The 21,173-nt window shown below is 35.6% G+C and overlaps 2 protein-coding genes across 2 annotated transcripts; one reads left to right on the forward strand and one right to left on the reverse strand.

Moving 5' to 3' along the window:
* Window positions 1-3,363: 3,363 nt before the first annotated feature.
* Window positions 3,364-4,910, reverse strand: LOC114165166. The gene is made up of 4 exons (XM_028049828.1): window positions 4,364-4,910; window positions 4,212-4,221; window positions 3,819-4,107; window positions 3,364-3,669 (listed from the first exon to the last, which is right to left on the reverse strand). Exons 1-4 carry the CDS (start codon window positions 4,908-4,910, stop codon window positions 3,364-3,366), a joined length of 1,152 nt encoding a protein of 383 aa, XP_027905629.1.
* A 10,582-nt stretch (window positions 4,911-15,492) lies between these two features.
* Window positions 15,493-15,987, forward strand: LOC114165167. The gene has a single exon (XM_028049829.1). It carries the CDS (start codon window positions 15,493-15,495, stop codon window positions 15,985-15,987), a length of 495 nt encoding a protein of 164 aa, XP_027905630.1.
* Window positions 15,988-21,173: the final 5,186 nt, after the last annotated feature.

The following is a 21,173-nucleotide window of genomic DNA, read 5'->3' on the forward strand; positions in this document are numbered from 1 at the left end:
TGGCTCGGAATGACATCTCTTGAGTTGTGGCTCGGGATGGCGGATGAACACGAGGAACTCTTGAGTTGTGGCTCAAGTTGGCGAGTGTTACCGGTGTGAGTGTGTGAGTTGTGATTCGTACGGATGGATCCAAATAGATAGCCCTCCTCAATATGTGGTTGGCGAGTTTAGTAGTCTTGGGACGTTACAAATTATGTTTGTATTGGGAACTCCACCTGGCGTTACGGAGTATGGTCCGTAGCTGGTTTTCCACACGTGTTCTACAAGTTGTGGCTTGTAGGTGTGGCAACAAGACATCTTGAGGTATTCATCTAAAGACGTAGATCATGGATGATATGGTGGTGACCATGTTGTGTGGAATCAAAGGATAGGAGTTCCTTTGATGTGTGTGAATAATTTATGAATTGTATGTGTTGAGAATAAAGAAAATAGGGATTGAGATTAATCTCCCTTATGTATAAACCACACATAAGGTAATCTATTTATAGTAGAAAGAGGTACAATTAAAAAAAGTAACTGAAAATAAATAGAGTAAATAAAAGATATTGTTTGATATTGTGATTAATAATATCTAACAATATCTTAATAATATCAAACAATATCTAAGCAATATCTAACAATATGTATATGTTTTATACTGTTAGCTCACCCTATCTGCTTGTGTTTGGCGACGATCGTGTATTGCATTACACGTGAGTAGATGATGTTGCAGGTAGATATAGTGAGGCCTAGAGCCGAAGCGGGGCTAGACTGGGAGAAAAGATTTATCAGAGTTTTGATGTTTTATGGTTTTGGAATAATTTTGTAAACTTTTATGTTCTAGACTTAGATATTGTATTTAAATTTTATAAATATGGATTTAAGTTACTTTATGATGAAAGAAAGTTTTAATTTTTTCGCGTTTTGGGAAAATACAATATAATAAATGACATTTAATTATTAATTCTATTTTATTTTAATTAAATTCGAAATATCCGAAAATGTTACAACCATCATCAAGTTTTGTAGTTCTTGTGCCTCTAGTTGTTTGCTTGATGTGATTTCAGGTATGTAAGTGTGATTCTTACAAGGTATTAGTTTAGATTTTTGTGAGTCAAAAATCATGTGAGTTTCTTTGTTTAAAAGTGTAATCTTGGTGTGTGATTTATAAAACTTTTGAATATATTGGAAAACAGACTCGGGTTGTCCTGGTAAACTGGATGTAGCTCTATGATTGAGTGAACTAATATAAAAATAATTGTGCAATTCTTTTTCCTTAATCTCACTCACTTTGAATCACTTTAAAAACTCAAGAAAACCAAGTAATTCATTTTTTGTTGTGCTTTAATGTATACTGTTCTGCAACTTTTGCATTCGAATTTCACAGTCTATTTGATTTAATTAAAAGGGGTTTTATGCTTTCGAAAAAGTTTTAAACAATCAATTCAACCCCCCCCCCCCCCCCCCCGCCCTCTTTCTTGGCTTAATAGGGTGTCAATTTTAAAGTATAAGTGGTGAAGTGAGAAAATCCTTGATTTCCATAAATATCCTCTTGCATTATGGGTCCATTCAAAGGTTTGTGATTTCTTCATCAAATAGATAATGAGTTTCATCTTTGGACAAGTTTTGAGAGAAATAGGGACAATAATATCAGTCGTTGCATTTCATTTAGATTTTTTTCGAGATGCACATATCTATCAACGCTTACCATTTATTAGGATTTTCTTGTATCCTTCTATGTTAGCATAAAGTTGAGGAACACAAAAGCGTATTTTTTTCAAGTTCAACCTCATGTTATATTTCTGTATCTCATAAAAGGCTTCTTTAAGGTTTTCTACATGTCAATGAAATGAATCAGACATCACCACCATTTTGTCAATGTAGACCTCAATGTTCATGCCAATTTATCTTTTAAAAAATAGTATCATCATTAAAATAGTATCATCATTAAAATAATATCAAAATTGGTGACAATAATCATTATACCATTATAGTATTACATCCCTCGCCTGCAGTTTGGAGTTTGTGATGATGCCGGGTTGATCTTTAAGCTAGCCATGTACCACTTATCCCTCGTGTTCCCATTAACATGCATAGTTATTATGTTTTTCTTCATCAAAGAGAACAACGTGGCAAGGTGAGGTGTTAAGACAATTACACTCAAGGCATCAAGCGAAGGTTTTCCAATGAGTATGTTGTGCAATTTTTTTAATTTTGAGATAGTTTACGTTCCCTTCTCTAGTTTTGGTGCCAACCCTTTCACTTAAGAAGTCAACATGTCTGATCATCATATGAATATATGAAACTTTTTGACAATATCAATTGATTAAACTTCTCCAAATAGAGTATATCTACCAAACTCCCTTGTTTAACCAAAGTTTTTGTAACAACAAAGTTGGCTACCTCTATCTTGATGACCATAGGGTCATCATATTGTGAGTTTGTGACCAACATCAATAAAGGTTATAGGCAACCTATTTCTCATTGGTCTAGTTACTACAATGTTAACTACAAAATGCAAAAATGTTCCCTACAAATAGAGTTTGAGGTTCCTCAATCACAAATCCTCTATTTATATTAATTATTACTCCCATGAAGAGGTTAGGTTTTGCCCTATTATTGTCTTATTCTTTTGACAGGGTGATCTTGTCAATGGTCTTCTTGAGGATCTTTTAGGTGGTCATCCTCTCTTCTTCTTGGGTGGTATTCTCTTTCCCATTTATTGTAATATTTTTCATGAATCTAACATACAACTTGCTTGGAGAACACTTTGACTTTATCTTTTAAATTTACACATTCTTCTATTGCATGTTTGTAACTTTGAGGGAGAGAGCACCCTTTAAGATGTTGGGATGAGCTTGGCATTTAAGGTTTTTTCGAGGATTCATGTCATATTGGAATTTAGTAGTTTGTAATGTGTGAATTGAGGTCCTCGTGGTTCACTAAGATTTGTCATATGTTGGTTCGTATGACCTCAATATATGATTTCTTATTCAGGGAGTCTTTATTTGGACTTGACTGCAAAAATCCCTAAATTCCTCCAATTGCATAAACTTGGTGGCTCTTTACCTTAGCTCATCTAGATTTCAAATTCATGACTATTAACTCAACTTTTCATTTGCCCTTAGAGTAACAAAACCTAAATGATCCCCCTAATGTAGTAGGGAAAATCAAGGTTGTCAAACTCGAGAGTTTACGTAAACTCGTGAGAGCCTAGTAAACTCAAATTGTAAACTCGTAAGAGTTTACTTCACAAGGAAAAAAATTAATTTATATAAATAATATCCTAATTCAAACAAGTCCATAAAATTATATAGCTAAAAAGTATTTGAAATAAATAAGTTCATACAAATACTGTAAAACATAAATTCAAATATCAAATGTCTATGTGTAATCATCTAATCCTCTAATGATATCATCATCTCCATCATCATCATCATCTTCATCCAACTCCTCCCCTGATGAAACATGTGCATCCTCATTGGCATCAAAAGTTATGTTATCAAGATCAAGAGCATCTAGAGCTGGATCTGTTGTTGGTCCATCTAAGGGAACATTTTGAACATCAATTTCACCTTCAGCTTGCTTAATCTCAACAACATCATCTGCCTCTTCAGTTATCCATTCATCATCTGATTCAATGTCATCAAATGGTAGAGCGACAGTTTTTTGAATTTGTCTACTTTTGAACTTCAAGTTATACATCACATAAACTAAATCATTCATTTTTTTCTGATGCAAACGGTTCTTCTCTTTGTATGAACCTAAAACGAAATATTAAATTTTAGTAGATATAAACCTAATAAAGAAAATTATAAATTATAAATAATTTAAATTACCATCTCGAATGAGCTCCAATTATGCTCACAACCCGAAGAACTATAAGTCAAGCTTAGAATTCCAATAGCAAATCTCTTCAACTCCGGAGTTGCATCCCCAAACATCTCCCAACATTCACCAGGATTTAATGCTTTCTTACATTCATTTGCATCTTCCATTCCAAGAAGACCTCTAGCAAAATGAAATTGAACAATTTGCAAATTAGTTTTTCTTCTTTCTGCAATATATGGCACCAATCTTCTCATGCACTCATACAATCCTTCTTTAACCTCTTTACCATCATCACATCTAAAGTTAGGTTCATAGTGGAAGTAGGGGTTGAGAAAATAGGCAGTTGCATGCAAAGGCCTATGAAGTTGACTATCCCATCGAGCATCAATTATTCTTCAAACCTCTTCATAACTGCATTCAATAGCAAACAAATTTCAGACATAAGGAATTAAACTTTTAATAAGTTAAAGTTTGGAAGTTTACCTCTTCTAAATATTGTTCAAATTGGACCTAATCTTTTCTTTTGCGTGGTCCATCTCTTCATAAATGAAACCCATTGCGGGTTTTACATCTGAATCCACCAATCTTAAGACCACCATAAGAGGGGCAGTAGCCTTCAAGCATGTGGAGACATTCTTCCAAAATCGGTTGTCTAATACCACGCATTCTATTCTTTTCCCCTCTTGTGAAGTTCCAAATTTGCTTATCTTCCACTCATCATAGTGAAACATGGTCAATAATGATGCCTTCAATTCAAAAAGACAACCAAGAGTCAAATATGTCGTGGCAAATCTAGTCACACCTAGTCTTATCAAGTCTCTACCTTTAGTGAACTTTTTCAACAACGAAATCAACATTGTTCTTCCATAAATGTGAATGGTAATCCTTCTTCCCTTCTTGATTGTCAATTCATGGACCTTCAAATTCTTTTCAAAATCTTCAAAGATCAAATCAATATTGTGTGCAGCACATGGAGTCCAATACAATCGTTCTCTTTTTTGCATCAACAAATCTCTAGCTGCCTTGAAATTTGCAGCATTATCAGTGACAACTTGAACTATGTTTACTTCTCCAACATACTCAACAACATCATCTAACATCTTAAATACTTTATCACATGTTTTTGAAATGTCTGAGGTGTCAAGTGAATAAAGAAAAATCGTCCCTTTAGGACTATTCACCAAGAAGTTGCAAATAAAACGTCTTTTTTTGTCCGTCCAACCATCAGACATAATGGTACAACCAGTTCTCTTCCACTCCTCCTTGTATTCTTCAAGCATTAAATTTGTTTTGCTCACAGCTTGTTTCAAGAGGTTCTCTCTAATATCATGTATTTACCAATCATTTCACACATCTTTGCAAATGTTGAATTTCTAATCACATTGAAAGGAATGACACTAGTGTAAAAGACTTCAGCCACTTGAGCATCAACCTCTTCTTTGAATCCTTTTTTCATCATTTGATTTATAGTTGCTTGGATCCACCATTTACTAGCATTGGCAACTGATTGTTTTCCTTTAAAGCCAAACAACCTATGTCCTCCTTCAACAGTTTCACTTTCTTCATCTTCTTCATCAATGTTATTCAACTTTCTTCTCTTTAATGTTGCATGCTTAGCTTCTACAACTATCTTTATCATCAATTTTTTTATTTCTTTCGAAACAAAGGCACAAGGTCAAAATCCTCCCTAGTTCCAGCAAGATCATGTTTGAATCTAAATATCCCTCCACTCAAATTCTTTGAGCAATAGTTACATTTAACTTTTCTACCATTGCCATTAATATCAAACCCGTGTTTCCATCCAATATCAGACTAGTTCCCTAGAGCATTTTTACTTCTACTCTTGATAGATGAGGATGCACTTGGATTAGTATCCACTGAATTTGAAGCATTTCCAGACACAATGGTCTAAATTTTCACTACAAAATTAACATATAAAAAAATCACAACTAAACTAAACCTATCTATCAAAGGCTTAAATAAAACTACAATTATTTTAAAAAAAATTAAGTAAATCATTCTAATTATAGGTAACAAGCCTGGATGAGCTACCAGGGATAGATCACGCGACGCACTGCACTGCGGTTGCAGAGAGGAGATGCTACCAACGTTTGACGCCGAGATGGTGGTCGACAACGACGAAGATTGTCATAGACCAAGACGTGACAGCAAGGCGAGACGACAACGAGGCGAAACGACAGCGAGGCGATGCGAAGAGTGACGGGACGCGAACTTGAACGTGAGCGCAGTGGCAACCTCCACACGTGACGGCGACGATGATTATCACAAACCATGACACGACGACGAGGCGAGATGACGGCAAGGTGAAATGACAACGAGGCGATGCGAAAGGGAACGTGATGCGAGCTGCGATAGAAGCAAACAGTGACAGGACACGAACACGAACGCGAGCACGGTGGTAACCTCCAGACGCGACGGTGACTACGGCTACCAAGATCTCCAGACACGACGAGAGCTTAACACACAGAGAGGGCACACGATTGAAAAATTTGAAACCCAAAAACCCTAAATCGCGTTTCAAAATCATGTCAGATCTCCCAAACGTCATCGTTTTTGTTTCAGTTTTTTCACTCATTCAAACTCGCACAAACGTTCCAAACTCTCGATTTTGCACGATTCTAATGAGCCTACTTCCGATTCCACTGAGTTTACATCAAAAACGAGTTTGCTTCCGAGTTAACTCAGAAGCCATGTCTAGAATCGCAAACTCGTCCGAGTTAATGAGTTAACTCGCGAGTTTGATAACCATGGGGAAAATGACTCAGGATCGAATCATGGTACTTATTACGTCTAGCTTGTATAATCAAATCTTGCTAAAAAGAAAATAAAAGAAAAAAAAGGGGGAAAATAAAATTAAAATGAAATAAGAAAAGTGAAGCGTTTATTGAATTGAAACTAACCTAAATGCATGAATGCAAATATGCCATGAATGTAATGCATGGTTAAAATCTAATGGAATGAGGGATGGTGAATTGAATCTAAAATGGAATGAAAATGAATCTAAGTGAATGCGTAATGCACGACCAGTTTATGAAAATGCAAGCTGAAATTATCTAAAGCATTCTAGAATGAAGGTGAATGAGAGCACCATGAATGCAGCACTAATATAGAGGATAGTGTGCATGAGACCCTATGGCAGCATAATTGGATCTGTGATAGTAGAAAAATGTGGATGCACAAATGCTTTATATGAACCTAGCATGATAATGAATTAATAAAGCCCAGCTCATGACAATAAAATCAAATTGAACAAAAATCCATAAAGTATATAACATGAGTGATTTCAGCATAATACAACAGCAGAACTTGCTTTGTGATATCTCGTAACTTGGTGTCCATTTTGGGGTCACTTGGTTCCGAAAAGGAAACATTAAACTGTGAAAAATTCACCCATGTTCAATCACTAACTCGGCAACTCAACAACTTAAACTGAATTTAAACTTGGAAAACACTAAAGGAAATCTGAATTGCTGCAAAATTTAAAGGCAAAAAACATAAAATGGAATTTAAAACTGCTGAAATTAAAGACAAGAAAACTTAAAATGCAATCAAAGCTTAAATAATCAAATTCAAAGTTGGAAATCAGAACTGAAATTTAAACCAGTGAACTTCATTGAAATCAACAAAGTACACGAGATCAAGAAGAGTTTTGAAATTAAGATGGAGAAGAGAGTCTCACTTAACCTAATCTCGGCCACTTTGTGCTCGTGATTGAACAAATGAAACTGCCCAACACACTAGAGGAGAAGGTCGCTTTGTGCTCATCAAAGAAGAGGAAACCCCCTTACAATTCACTCTCTCTCCCTCGCTCACAAGAACGCTCAAACACGAACATGAACCCTAGCCTCTCGCCATTTCTCTCTCGCGCACTATTAGGGTTTGCCAATGAAACCTTAATTCTTGCCCTTTTAAACCCCTTACCAAGAAAAATCAGAAAAACGAAATTAACCTAACCCATTTTTGCTTCCCTGCTCTTCAAATCAAACTTACAACATTGAAAACCCCTTTTCGTTCGTCCATCATGCCACTCTTCAATTTGATCACACATCAACCTTCAAATTGCCTTCATCCATCACGAATCATCAATCAAAACATGATCTAGCACTCGCGCCTCAGATTTTAGCATCAACATTTGCGCTCCAGGGCCACTGTCTCTTTTCTATGCATCAGGGATTGTTCTCGAAGGAAAGCCCTCGTGCCTCTCTTGATCAACATCCATGGATTAACCACTTAAGTAAAACGATGTGTTTTGACCACCAACAATTGAATTGACCAGGGGCACCTTTGCAATAAAAGAGAAGTTTGATCAATGGGTTAAATCCAATTCAACACAATTAAAAGGTTTACTAGCAAAGCTACTTTATTAAAAGAGAGGTTCTAAAAGAACAAAATTTATTTGCAACAAAAGTCTATTAAAAACTATCTTTTTACCACAATGTTAAGAAAACTCTATTTTCCTAGACAAACAACAAAAACTACTTAATTAAATATATACACATATTTATTTAAACTAAAAAAATAGAATGCTAACAATGACCATATAAAGTAAAACTACCTCTAGGTTTAAGTTTCTTACGTTGTGTTCCACCTTTCCAAGTCATTCAACAAAGGCCTGTAAGGATTCATCTTTCTCTTCTTAGATGTCCACCAAGATAAATACTACCACCTAATATGGTTTTGTTTGTGGAAAAATATATTCCAAAATTAGTTACCATAGTATGAAAGCAATTGATGAAGTAAGCTTGCAACTTGGTGAACTTACTCAATGTCGTTCCCTTAAAAGAGGTTGGGAACACTTTTCAATAAATGGCATTGTTTATGCTTTATAGGCTAACTTCATGATTTATAATGGATGTCTTTCTTTTAGTTACTTAATTACTATTTTCAATTAACATGCATATATTACAAGAAAATCACATATTACCAATGGACACAATTTGTCAATAATTACAAACAACAAAAATTATGTCGGTAAAATTTATTAATGACCACTTTATCAACAAATTTTATATACGAATTTGATACTAACAAAATTATTTCTTGGTAAATTAAATTGTGAAACCATCAAAAAAGTTTGGTAGAAAATTTGAGTTTATTGACAAATTTTTGCATAATGTTATATAATTTGAGTTCAAATTAGGTTTTTTTATTTTAAAATGTGATATATATATATATATATATATATATATATATATAAAATAAAAAAATACAAATGATATATATATATATATAAAATAAAAAAAATACAAATATAATAAACTATTTAGAGCATACAAAATGAATGATAACAAATATATACTAAATTAATAATAATAATAATAATAATAATTTCATAATAGGGGTCATCATCCATTATCCTTGTATTGAGTGATTTTGGGTTCAACAACTGCCTGGCTGCTGACTAGGATTAATAACATGAATTTAATTGAAGCTAAAAGTATATCTTAAAAAGAATAATAAGACAGGAATAACGTGACTTTGCCATGTAGTTGTTACCAAAGCTATTTTTTTTGTGGTGTGACACTATAAACAACCTATTATTTGCCTCATGTAAAACAACACCATCCAATGTCTGCATTATCTGAAATATTAATTGCTTGGCAGTATCTCTTGGATTCTTTGTTCATGTTTATCTCCCTGCACATATGCCCAACCCAAATCACTTTATTCAGATGGAAAAGGAAAAAAAAAAGGTGATGTTTCCACTATCCAGTTTCATTTCTTGATTATCTTTCAACTTAATACAAACACTTTTTCTATTAATAATAATAATAATAATAATAATAATAATAATAATAATAAGGAACTACATATTCCTTCTAGCATGTGTAAGGCCCATTTGTTTCTGCCCCTTTTATTTTAAGGGTTGCCCCAGTCTTATGGCCTAGGGGTTAGTCCAATACGAATTCAGACCTAATCTGCCCTAACCCTAACCATTTTGCTCATTTTTGAAAAACAGAACTCTCACGCCTTAAAGTTGTTGTCGTCTTCCTCTGCTAGGGTTCCAAAGTTTACTTAGATTCACATTTATCTTGACCTTGATTCTGCTCACGTAAGTGTTCTTTAACTCCTATCGTCCTCTCTAGTCTAGTTTCGTGGTCATTGTTGCAGTCCCTGTAATAACCCATTTTTGTTCGTTGTTTCCAGTTTGCAAGACTAGTTCTAGAACTACTTTGCACCATGGTTCAGTGTTGAAGTCTCGTATAAACCCCTTTCCAGGTAAGGGAAGTTAGGGTTTTGCTAAATTGTTGGTTTCCAAGTTTGCTTTGATGATATTTTCGTGATTTGATGGATTGTTACTGCTCTGAGCTTATGAAATGTATTATTGCATGGTTTGGATTGGATGTTTGGTATGTTCCGTGAGTGAACAGTGGCAATGGCTGTTAATCTCGCCCAAGCGAGCTTGCCCCGCCTAGGCGAGGAGAGCAGCGACTGGCCCAGGTTTTTTCACGCGAATGGTCACTCAGGCGACCAACTCAGTTTTGAGCGAGCGAGCGTCTTGCTCAGGCGAGGGGAGTCTCGCCTAAGCGAGAACGTGCAGAGGCCACTATTCCTAGATGTCGAGCTCTCGCCTAGGCGAAGGAAGCTCGCCTGAGCGAGAGACCCTCTCACTTGATCGAGGCCCTTTAGCCTGAACGAAGAGCTAGGAGAGGGTGCACTCTGATTTGATGTTTCCTTCCCTGTTCTTGGATGTTTGGCATGAAATTGATTGGTTTGTTGTATAATGGCATGAGGGAAGGATGAATATGCATGAGCAGGAGGGTGTATGGGTTATAAATGATGAACTTTGATAAATTCTTGGCATGTAATAAATATGAGTTGGTTGGTTATGAATGTGGCATGGTAATGAGATGAGTTGAAACTCTATATTCATGGGTGGAGTATGACGAGTTGGTATGGATTTGGCCTAGAACATGAAAGGGATTGGTTATAAGGGTTGACATGATACATATACATGCATGATAAATATTACTTGGTTGTTTGAATATGTTTGGTCTATGGTGAGTGTAACATTCCTAAGGAATATTACTTTTAAATAAATATAAATGAATAAATAAAAGAAAATAAAACGCGATAATATTAATAATACCTCATTTATAATCACATGTTCCCAAAATACGGGAAAATTAAAACCGTAAAATCGTATACTTTACCAAAAATGCAAAAGTAATAATCATTACAATCCCACAAAATAACTAAATATAAACTGTTTGAAAACACGAAAATATCCAAATAACAAGGGTCTTCAAATTCCCCAACTAATCCCGCTCTCTGCACTCAAGCGTCTCCCGGCTCACCTGTCAAATCATCTGCTCCTGGATAACAATTATCTGACCATCACCACACACAAACAGATAGGGTGAGTTATGCACATAAATATAAATAACAAATATGACACCCATCCCAAGAAATACATATTTCGTAAATAAATCATTGTTCCAAATTACCCATCCCTGATCTCATAGTCCTTCATGAGTCATATGCATGAAACTAGGTCTTAGGACTTTATTGTGCTCCCACGAAACAAACACATTCGTGGTCCAACCCTACGAGCCTATCTCGCTCATAGTCCTGCCCTACAGACTCCTCGTTTGTAGAAAACCATCCAAGCCTTCCTCGCTCGGACCCTGGCACGCACGTAATCACCATACTATGGACTCCTCGCCCAATAGCAGCCAACGGGAACACAATTATTCCTTGCCCATCGTGCGGCCGACGCATGCAATCACCATACTAAAGACTCCTCGCCTATTAGTAGCCAACGGGAACTAGCCAGTTCCATGCCCATCATGCGTCTCACCACCAAGCACATCCCAGACCCCTATTGGACTTAGTCCATCAAGCCCAAGCACAAAGGTAAGTGAACTTAGTCCTTCAAGTCCACTAATCAAAGTAACAACCAACTTCACAACAACCAAAACCGCCTGGCGCCGCCTAGACGCCGCTAGGCGAAAACTGGCAGCAAACCGCCCGGCGGCCAGCCCCCCCTCCGCTAGGCGCCAAGCGCCAAACAGATGTCACTCAAACCCGTCACCGCCTGGCGAAAACAACCCTGCCGCCAGGCGCCTCCTGTAGATAGTGGCTACTGCCACTAATTTAGACTCTATCGCCTGGCGGCTCACCCCGCACCGCCAGCCGCCATGCCAGTAGCTCAATGTTATTGGTTTTTGGCACTGTTTACCTGTCTTAAGAGGCCCTAAACTTGCAATACAACTTTCACACATCAATCATAATATTTAAGACATATCGCCATAACTAAAACACTTCAAGTACCATTAATTCATGCCCAAATTAAATATCATCATGCCTTAACATACCTCACTTGATTCTCTAAAGGAACATGCCCCATAACTACAATATTATACCCACCATTACCACCATACAAGTTATTCAGTTTACATTACCATACCCAAAGTATTGCAACATACACAATTATTTCCGATTCAATTATATCCTGCACCATCCTTTTCCTTATTGATTACCTTGAACCTGCTCTCACAATCAATATACCCTGGTCTTATGTTCTTACCTTTTGTTATTCCTATTATTCCTGCCACTCCTATCTGATCAGTGTTGTACCTATACTTGGACTACCAAACTGACACTACAACTACCAACATGTAGTAAATACCTAAATACCACATTCTCACCAACTCCTTCCCAAGCCTTAACCACTATAACTTCCTGGTACCTATTCTTCATATTTTAAAAGGTCAAGTCTTCTATCCTAATCCACTTCTACCAACGTCCCTTGCAGCCATCCAATCAAAACACTCCATCGGCCCTGTTCCAGATGTCAAGGTGCCGCTAGGCGGTACCACAATACCTGCACACTCTAGGTTTGCCTACTCCAGCCCCAAGTTCCCCCCTTCCTTGGTTTGACACCCAATTTAGTTTACCAACCCACACCAATTCCCTCACCTTCACCAATTGCATAGTCCAATATTGTCCCCTTTCGCGTCACATAATCATTGTTACAATTACATCCATTCATTTATCCTTCCTATACAAGAACCCAATTCAACTCGTGATTGTTCATACATGGCTTCATAGAAGCACCATTAGACTCTAATGCAAAATCACATTAAACAGACAATAGCGTTCACAAAAATCACTTTCAGGAGTCCAATGAACACTGCATCAATCGGGAGCCAAGAAAAATACGCGAACAAAGTCGCACCGCCTGGCAGATATTCATCATCGCCAGGCGGTTCAAGCCAAAATCAAGAACAACACCAATGTTTGGGTTGAACCGCCAGGCGGTTTCTGGAAAAATCCAGAAACCTCAATAGAACAGTGCATAACGACGTCAAAAAGAGGAAAATTTATGCAATCTTTACATAGCGGTATATAACCATTCAAAAATGAGTTAAACATACAATAAACAACTCCCCTAACCTGGAATCTTTGCCTCAATTTCGAATTTGGAGAGATGTCCTTCAACGAAACTCTCCTCTCCTTTGGTCCTTTTACAAAAATGGCTTTTAATCCAAATTTTCTCTGTAGCTCTTGCCAATATGCCAGAACTTCTCTGCCCAACGTTTTCCTAACAATTCCAGGTCTTTCTTCCTCTCTAAATCTTCTCCCTCTCTCCAAATTAAATCTCACGTCTCACATTCAAATATATATATATACAAAATGCATAAATTAATTAACATACAATTGACATACATAGGACTCGAACCCAAGTCCTCTCACACATTCAAAGTACTCTCAACCACTTGAGCTAGTACTTTTCCACATCATAGCACACCGCATTAAATGCCTTAAAGGCTTCTACTACCCGTATTTATTAAATAATTATTTAATTAATTAATTAAATTTCTCGTGTCTTACAGTGAGTGTGTAATTCCTTGAAATCTCTAGGTGAGATTTCAGGGTCATGCTTTAGTGGTCGGGACGTAATTCCATGGCCTCTGTTAGTGGGTGTCCATGGTGGTGCCCCATCTATATAGTCTGGTAAGGATTCAAGGTAAGGTTGCATCCTGGCACTCTAAGGAGTCAGTAAGTCTCACTTAGAGCGGACTGACTCGTGTGGTGAGAGTAGCAGGAGGTCTGAAACTAATTAAGGGCTAACATTTTGTGGGGGGGATTGAAACATCGTAACACTTGTAACACTTAGCTCGGGGGTGAGCAGAGGTATCCACCACAAGCGTAAGCATCCGCTGAATCCGACCAGATTATATGTATCCAGATGAGTCGAGTCAGAGTCTAGTGTATTGCTTCAGAAAGTCATAACATGTTTGGATGATATATATATATATATATATATATATATATATATATATATATATATATGTATATATATATATATATATATACATATATATATATATATATATATATAAAATACCGCTTGGATTGGATAATAGCATGTGACTGCATGATAATTTGTTTTCTACTCTAGCTTACCATATTTGTTTGTTTGTTTGGTCGTCTTGTATGTGGTTCTTCTTCTTTTGCGATGATCATCAATTTATTGATGAGAGTAGATGCGAGAGGTTCTCGCGGTCAACAGGGGAATGGTGACTCCGTTGCTTAGCCCACCTGGGCTGGATCCCGCTTAGTGGATTTCCTTTTAGGGCCACGGCCCATGTATCGGTTGGTCTTTAAGTTCCCAAATTTTATTATTGTTGAATATTTGTATCTGGTTCGTTTTGGCATAATGGGTGCCCTGGATTGTAGGGAGTTGCGTTTAAAACTCCTAGACTACGTTTCTGTATTATCTTCTGTAACGCTTCTTTTAATTTTGTTTATTAATTAAATGGGGTGTTACATTTATGGTATCAGAGCGGTCATTCCTTAGGACTGTGGACTTGGATGTCCGCTTAGCTTTCTCTGTGTCTTCCCGAGTGTTCTTAGTTAAAATCTTATCTTATCAAGCCTAACCAAGTGATTTCCTGTGTGCCAGTTAGTGATGGCACCATCTCGTAGGACTCTACAATCCTCCCAGGGCGATGTGCCAGATATCGCCAAGGCAATCGAGGCGATGGTAGCTGCTATGATGCAACAAAGCACAACGATGATGCAGCAGCACGAGGCATCTATGCAGCGGCAGGCAGCGTTGCTTGAGCAGCAGCTGGTGATGCAGCTGATGGAGGCTACGAGGGTGGCTACGGAGGAGGTCCACATGCAACATATGGAGGCCCTCCGGCAGCTGGAAGAGACCAGAACAGTTGCACCTGCTTTCGGTCCCGAGCCACGACCTGCTGTTAGGGAGTGAATTCTAGAGGACTTCTTGAAGCACCACCCGGCGAAGTTTGGAGGCAAGACAAGTCCTAATGCTGAGGACCCATGGCTAAAGGATATGGAGCGGATCTTCGATGCTAAATCGTGCCCAACGAAGAACAGGTTGGCTTTCATAGTATACAGTCTCACCAGAGAGGTTGAGCATTGGTGGATCAGTACAAAATCCATCATGAAGGAGAGAGGAGAACCAGTGACTTGGGAGGCATTCAGGGGGAAATTCCTCTTTGAGTATTTTCCCGACAGTGTGAGGTATGCTAAGGAGGTGGAGTTCCTCTAGCTGACACAGGGAACAAGATAATGGTAGATTATGCTGAGAAGTTCAAGCATCTCAGCCGCTTCTATACATTGCCACTTGATGAGGAGTGGAGATGCTAGAAATTTAAGAACGGCCTCAGGGGAGACATCCGCTTGATGGTAGCCCCTCTATCCATCAAGGACTTTGCTGCACTGGTGGAGAAAGCACGAGTGATGGAGAAGATGAAGAATGAGGTGGAAGGTCAGTGCCCACAGCAACCACAGAGGATAAGTGGACCATCTGGGTCCAAGCTGAGGCACGAGGAGAAGAGGAGGCTTTATGACAGACCTCACCATCAGTCTCATGGGTCTAGGAGTTTTCCTCCCCAGCAGGGTCGAGTACAGTGTTACATATGCGGAGGCCATCATCTGAGGAGCGCCTGCCCACGCATGGAAGGCTACCACAGATGCAACAACTATGGCAAGGAAGACCACTTTGGGAAGGACTGCCCCAACCTTTCTAGGGCAGCGATACGCCCTCCAGTTCATACTCCCCACCAGTATCAGCGGAGGGACAAAGGCAACAAGCCTCAAGCGACAGGCAGGGTGTATGCCATGACCGGAGCGGAGGCTGCAAGCTCAGGTAACCTGGTTATGGGTTATTGTTTGTAGCTGGGATGAAATGTTGTTTGTTATATGACTCTAGAGCAACACACTCTTTTGTGTCAAATGCATGTGTGGAACGGTTAGGTCTGCCGGTGTGCAAACTGCAGTGTGAGCTTGCGGTGTCTACTCCGGTGTCGGGTTTGGTAAGGACGTCGTCCTTGTGTGCTAGGTGCCTGGTGGAGGTAGAGGGACGCAGGTACAAAGTGAACCTAATCTGCCTGCCTCTACAAGAATTGGAGGTAATCTTAGGGATGGATTGGCTCTTTGTCAATCACATTCTTATAGATTGCCGAGAGAAGTAGCTGTTGTTCCCCGACTCAGTGGAACCTGAGTTGTTATCATCTCACTGAGTTATGAAGGAGCTACAAGGCGGTGCGCAATGTTTCATGATCTTCACACATCTGGAGGTGGAGAGGAGAGAGGCGACGTCAGTGATACCGGTTGTGCAGGAATTTGAAGATGTGTTCCCATAGGAAGTATCAGGGTTGCCTCCCCGTAGAGAGGTAGAATTTTCTATCGACTTGGTACCAGGAACCGGTCTAGTGTCGATGGCCTCATACCACATGGATCCGGTAGAGTTAGTAGAACTCAAGAAACATATAGAGGAGTTGCTAGGGAAGCAGTTTATCTGGCCCAGTACTTCACCTTGGGGTGCGCCAATGTTGTTGGTAAAGAAGAAGGATGGAAGCTCACGCCTGTGTGTGGACTACAAACAACTGAATAAGATGACAATCAAGAATAAGTACCCTCTCCCGATAATTGATGACTTAATGGATCAAAGGGTATCCACCACAAGTGTAAGCATCCGCTGAATCTGACCAGATTATATGTATCCGGATGAGTCGAGTCAGAGTCTAATGTATTGCTTGAGAAAGTCATAACATGTTTGGATGATATATATATATATATATATATATATATATATATATATATATATATATATATATATATATATATATATATATATATATATATATATATATATACCGCTTGGATTGGATAATAGCATGTGACTGCATGATAATTTGTTTTCTACTCTAGCTTACCATGTTTGTTTGTTTGGTTGTCTTGTATGTGGTTCTTTTTCTTTTGCGATGATCATCAATTTATTGATGTGAGCAGATGCGAGAGGTTCTCGCGGTCAACAGGGGAATGGTGACTCCGTTGCTTAGCCCGCCTGGGCTGGATACCGCTTAGTGGATTTCCTTTTAGGGCCACGACCCATGTATCGACTGTTCTTTAAGTTCCCAAATTTTATTACTGTTGAATATTTGTATCTGATTCGTTTTGGCATAGTTGGGTGCCTTGGATTGTAGGGAGTTGTGTTTAAAACTTCTAGACTGCGTTTCTGTATTATCCTGTGTAATGCTTATTTTAATTTTGTTTATTAATTAAATGGGGTGTTACAACATATTTATTTATTTATATTGAAATAATAAAAAGAATTTTTATTAGTAAAATTATAAAAACATTGATAAAAAATAAATAGTTTTTATAATTTTATTATAAGTAGGTAATTAAATTTAAAAAATGATAAAATAAGAAAATAATTTATAATAATAATAATAATAATAATAATAATAATAATAATAATTGATAATAAAAACTTTACACCAAAAATGCAAACACTAATTCTTTGAGGTATTAAATAAACTGATATGGTTAGCACTTTTTTGTCCTTTTTGGTAAATTATGTGAATGGAAATAGGACCGTAAAATAACCTGGACAGGTAGACTCTTTGTACAAGGCCTCTAATTATTGATGCTCTATAGTCGGGTCTTTCTTTCTACACTTCCCAGAATATTTTCTGCACCTTCAAAGATATTTAAAATTCCAAAATACCCATTTACCATTTGAATAAAACCACATACATCACATTCCTAAAATCATTTTACTTTTGGTAAGAGATAATTCTAAAAGTTGACATCCGATTAAAATTTTAGACTTCCAAATATCAAATAAATAAATATATATATATATATATATATATATATATATTCTTATTTTTTTAATTTAAAGTTTTATTATTTTAAAAAAATATTAAAAAAAATAGAATTAATTTGTTATTTATTTTTTTAAGTTTAATATTATTTTAGTTTTATTTAATTTTATACTTATATTTATTTTTTAGTACATTAAATAAAAATAAAATTGTATATATAGATATTAATATTTTATTTTATTTTTTAAATATATTTTAAGAAATATGAAAACGTAAAAAATAAATAAAATAATAAATACTAAACTAAAAAAGTTAAAATTTAGAAAACATAAATTTTAAATAAAATTAAAAATATTTAAAACAAAATTTATATTTTGACTTTCGGAAGCCGACTTTCGGTAATATATTTTGACTTTCGGAAGTTAACTTCCGGTAATATATTTTGACTTTTGAAAGTCGACTTCCGGTAATATATTTTGATTTCAGGAAGTCGAGTTCTAGTAATATATTTTGACTTCAGGAAGTCCGATAATATATTTTGACTTTCGGAAGTCGACATCCGAAAGTAATTTTGGGGGTATGATTTCCGTGGCTTTACTTAAATGGTCAAAGGATTTTTTTGAAATTTAAAGAAATTTTGGAGATGTAAAAATAATTTTGGAGGTGTAGAAAGAAAGACCCTCTCTAAATTTTTAAAAGCCCACAAATTTACACCAATCCTTTTATAAAATTGTAGGGGCTTTCTTTCTACACCTCCTGATTTTTCTTTTTTCATCTCCATTTTTTTTCTTGTACCCCAAATAAATATAAATTAAATTTTAATTTTAATTAAATTTAATCTAATAAAATATAAATTTAATTTTAATTAAATTTAACTTCATAAAAAAATTAAATTTCATTTTTAATTTTTTGTGGGTAACACATACTCGCTAATACAAATAGTATGATATCCGCACCCGACCCGTTTATAAACTGGCATTAAAATAATAGTTACATGTTACTCGCGGATATTTTATCCGCTAATATTAGAGACACAAATATTTTTGTCATTCCTAATAATAATTACTACTTACCAAATGTATTTATTATAGAAGGTGGTATATTTATTGATCCTAGCACCCCCAAGTCGCTTTTAGAAGAAACTCCAACGACGTTTTCTTTATTCTTTAACTTCAACTTTTTTTTTCTTTCAATGACATTTTCATACATTTCTTCCTTCATTTTTGTTCATTATGTCTGTTTCAAATAGAGAGATACGTTTTCACTTCATTCTTCTTCACTTATACGATTGTTTTTTGAATTGTTCGGCTAAAGTATATTTAGTATTTATTTTTATTATATTTTGTATGTCCTATATTTCAAAATCCGATTTGTAAAAGTATTCATCGGATTTCGAAAGTTGTAGGAGGAAAGTTTCAGTAATCACTGAATTTTGAAATTACATTTAGGGAAGCATCGGATTTTGAAATCCAAATTAGGAACTCACCAGATTTGAAAATTTGTTTTAGGAACTCATCGGATTTTGAAATCCAGTTCAGGAACTTACCAAATTTTGAAATTTGATTAAGGAACTCACCAGATTTCAAATTACGGTTATGGATTCATACAGATTTCGAAATTCCATTAATGATACTATCGAATTTCGAAATCTGGTTAAGTATTCTCCTAGATTTCGAAATTCGATTACGTTTTCTCCCATATTTTGAAATTCGGTACTGTTTTTATTTATTTGCTTGTTTTTTTTACTATTTTAATTTTATTTAAAAAAATTATTTTGCTTGTTCTGTTTCATGAATTTGTTGATCTCCATTTTAGTTATTATTAGGTTGTTAGGTCTTCGTATCTAAGATGAAAGATTTTCCTTTAAATTTTATGGTATCATAAGTAAATGTTTATTTTATGTCAGATTTATATTGTTCATAAATAAAATGTGCAAGGGAGGTTATAAACATAACTTTACAACTGATTAGATTTTTCCACACGTAATGCGTTAATTTAGTGGGTTAAAGGGATTGTTTTTGATCTTGATTTTTGTTGTCGTTATTATAAGATATGATAAAGCAAATGGTCAATTTAGAAGAAAGATGTATGTATTATTAGGAAGTGAAAGGGGTGGAAAGTATCAGAAATACAAATATGATGTTCAACCTAATATATCTAGCACAAGAAAATTTGATTATCCTTTTAAATTGAGAGACAAAATAGTTTCTAATGGAGAAGCTAATGTGTGGATATCATAACCATGATTTATCACAAATTTTAGTTGATCACCCTTTTGTTGGGAGGTTAAAATCCACTGAATAGTCGTTGCTTGTTGATATGACTAAGAGTCAAGTGAAACCTGCAAACATTCTCCTTCCTCTCAAAGAAAATAATGAGTGTAATATGACAACAATAGTATATAATGCAAGATACACTTACAAACAATCATTAAATGGTTCGAAAATTGAATTACAACCGTTGATGATGATATTATACATGATAAATACATCCACCGGAATAAATGTGTAGACAATATGAGGTAGTAAGTGACCTTTTTGGTAATCCATTGAAGACTATATAAATATTTATTTGTAATATTTGATAATTATCTTCAAAAGAAGGTTGATACGATAACTTTTTAAATGAATTATAATTAATTTAATTTTTGTTTTCGATATTATTATTGTTAAATAAAGATTATAATTTTAAATTCATGGTTACCCAAAATAGAAGAGCATAAATATAAAAATAATTACTTATAAAAGATTGAAAAAGATGTCGTGTTTATTTTTTAATAAAAATATTATAATTTTTATTGTTTTTTCAATGATTTTTATAATTTTGAATTTTAAAAAGTACGTAGAAATTTTTCATATCTTATAAGTTATAATTTTATAAAGTCTTTCCAATCAGTAATAGATCTTGAATAAGTATTTTAGGAGCGATAAAATAGATGTATTAAAATTTTAGTGATGTCAAGTAAATGTACTAAATGTCAAAATAAATGTACTAAAATTTTAGAAGCGTTAAATTTATAAAAATATTAAAATTACAAAAATAATTTTATATACACATTAAATTTCATTTTTGAAAAATAAATTGAGACCCTCGTTGTAAAATAAGGTCCGCCACTATTTCCAAATATTTTAAATTCTTACAATATATATCCTTAAAAAATAAAAATAGTCTTTTTAAAATATAGTTATAACTTTCCTACGTTATCTTTATGTTAAAGTATCTTTTAAAGGTTTAATCCATTGTACGTTT

This window comes from Vigna unguiculata, chromosome 10 (assembly GCF_004118075.2).
Source record: "Vigna unguiculata cultivar IT97K-499-35 chromosome 10, ASM411807v1, whole genome shotgun sequence".
In the NCBI taxonomy this organism is placed as follows: domain Eukaryota; kingdom Viridiplantae; phylum Streptophyta; class Magnoliopsida; order Fabales; family Fabaceae; genus Vigna; species Vigna unguiculata.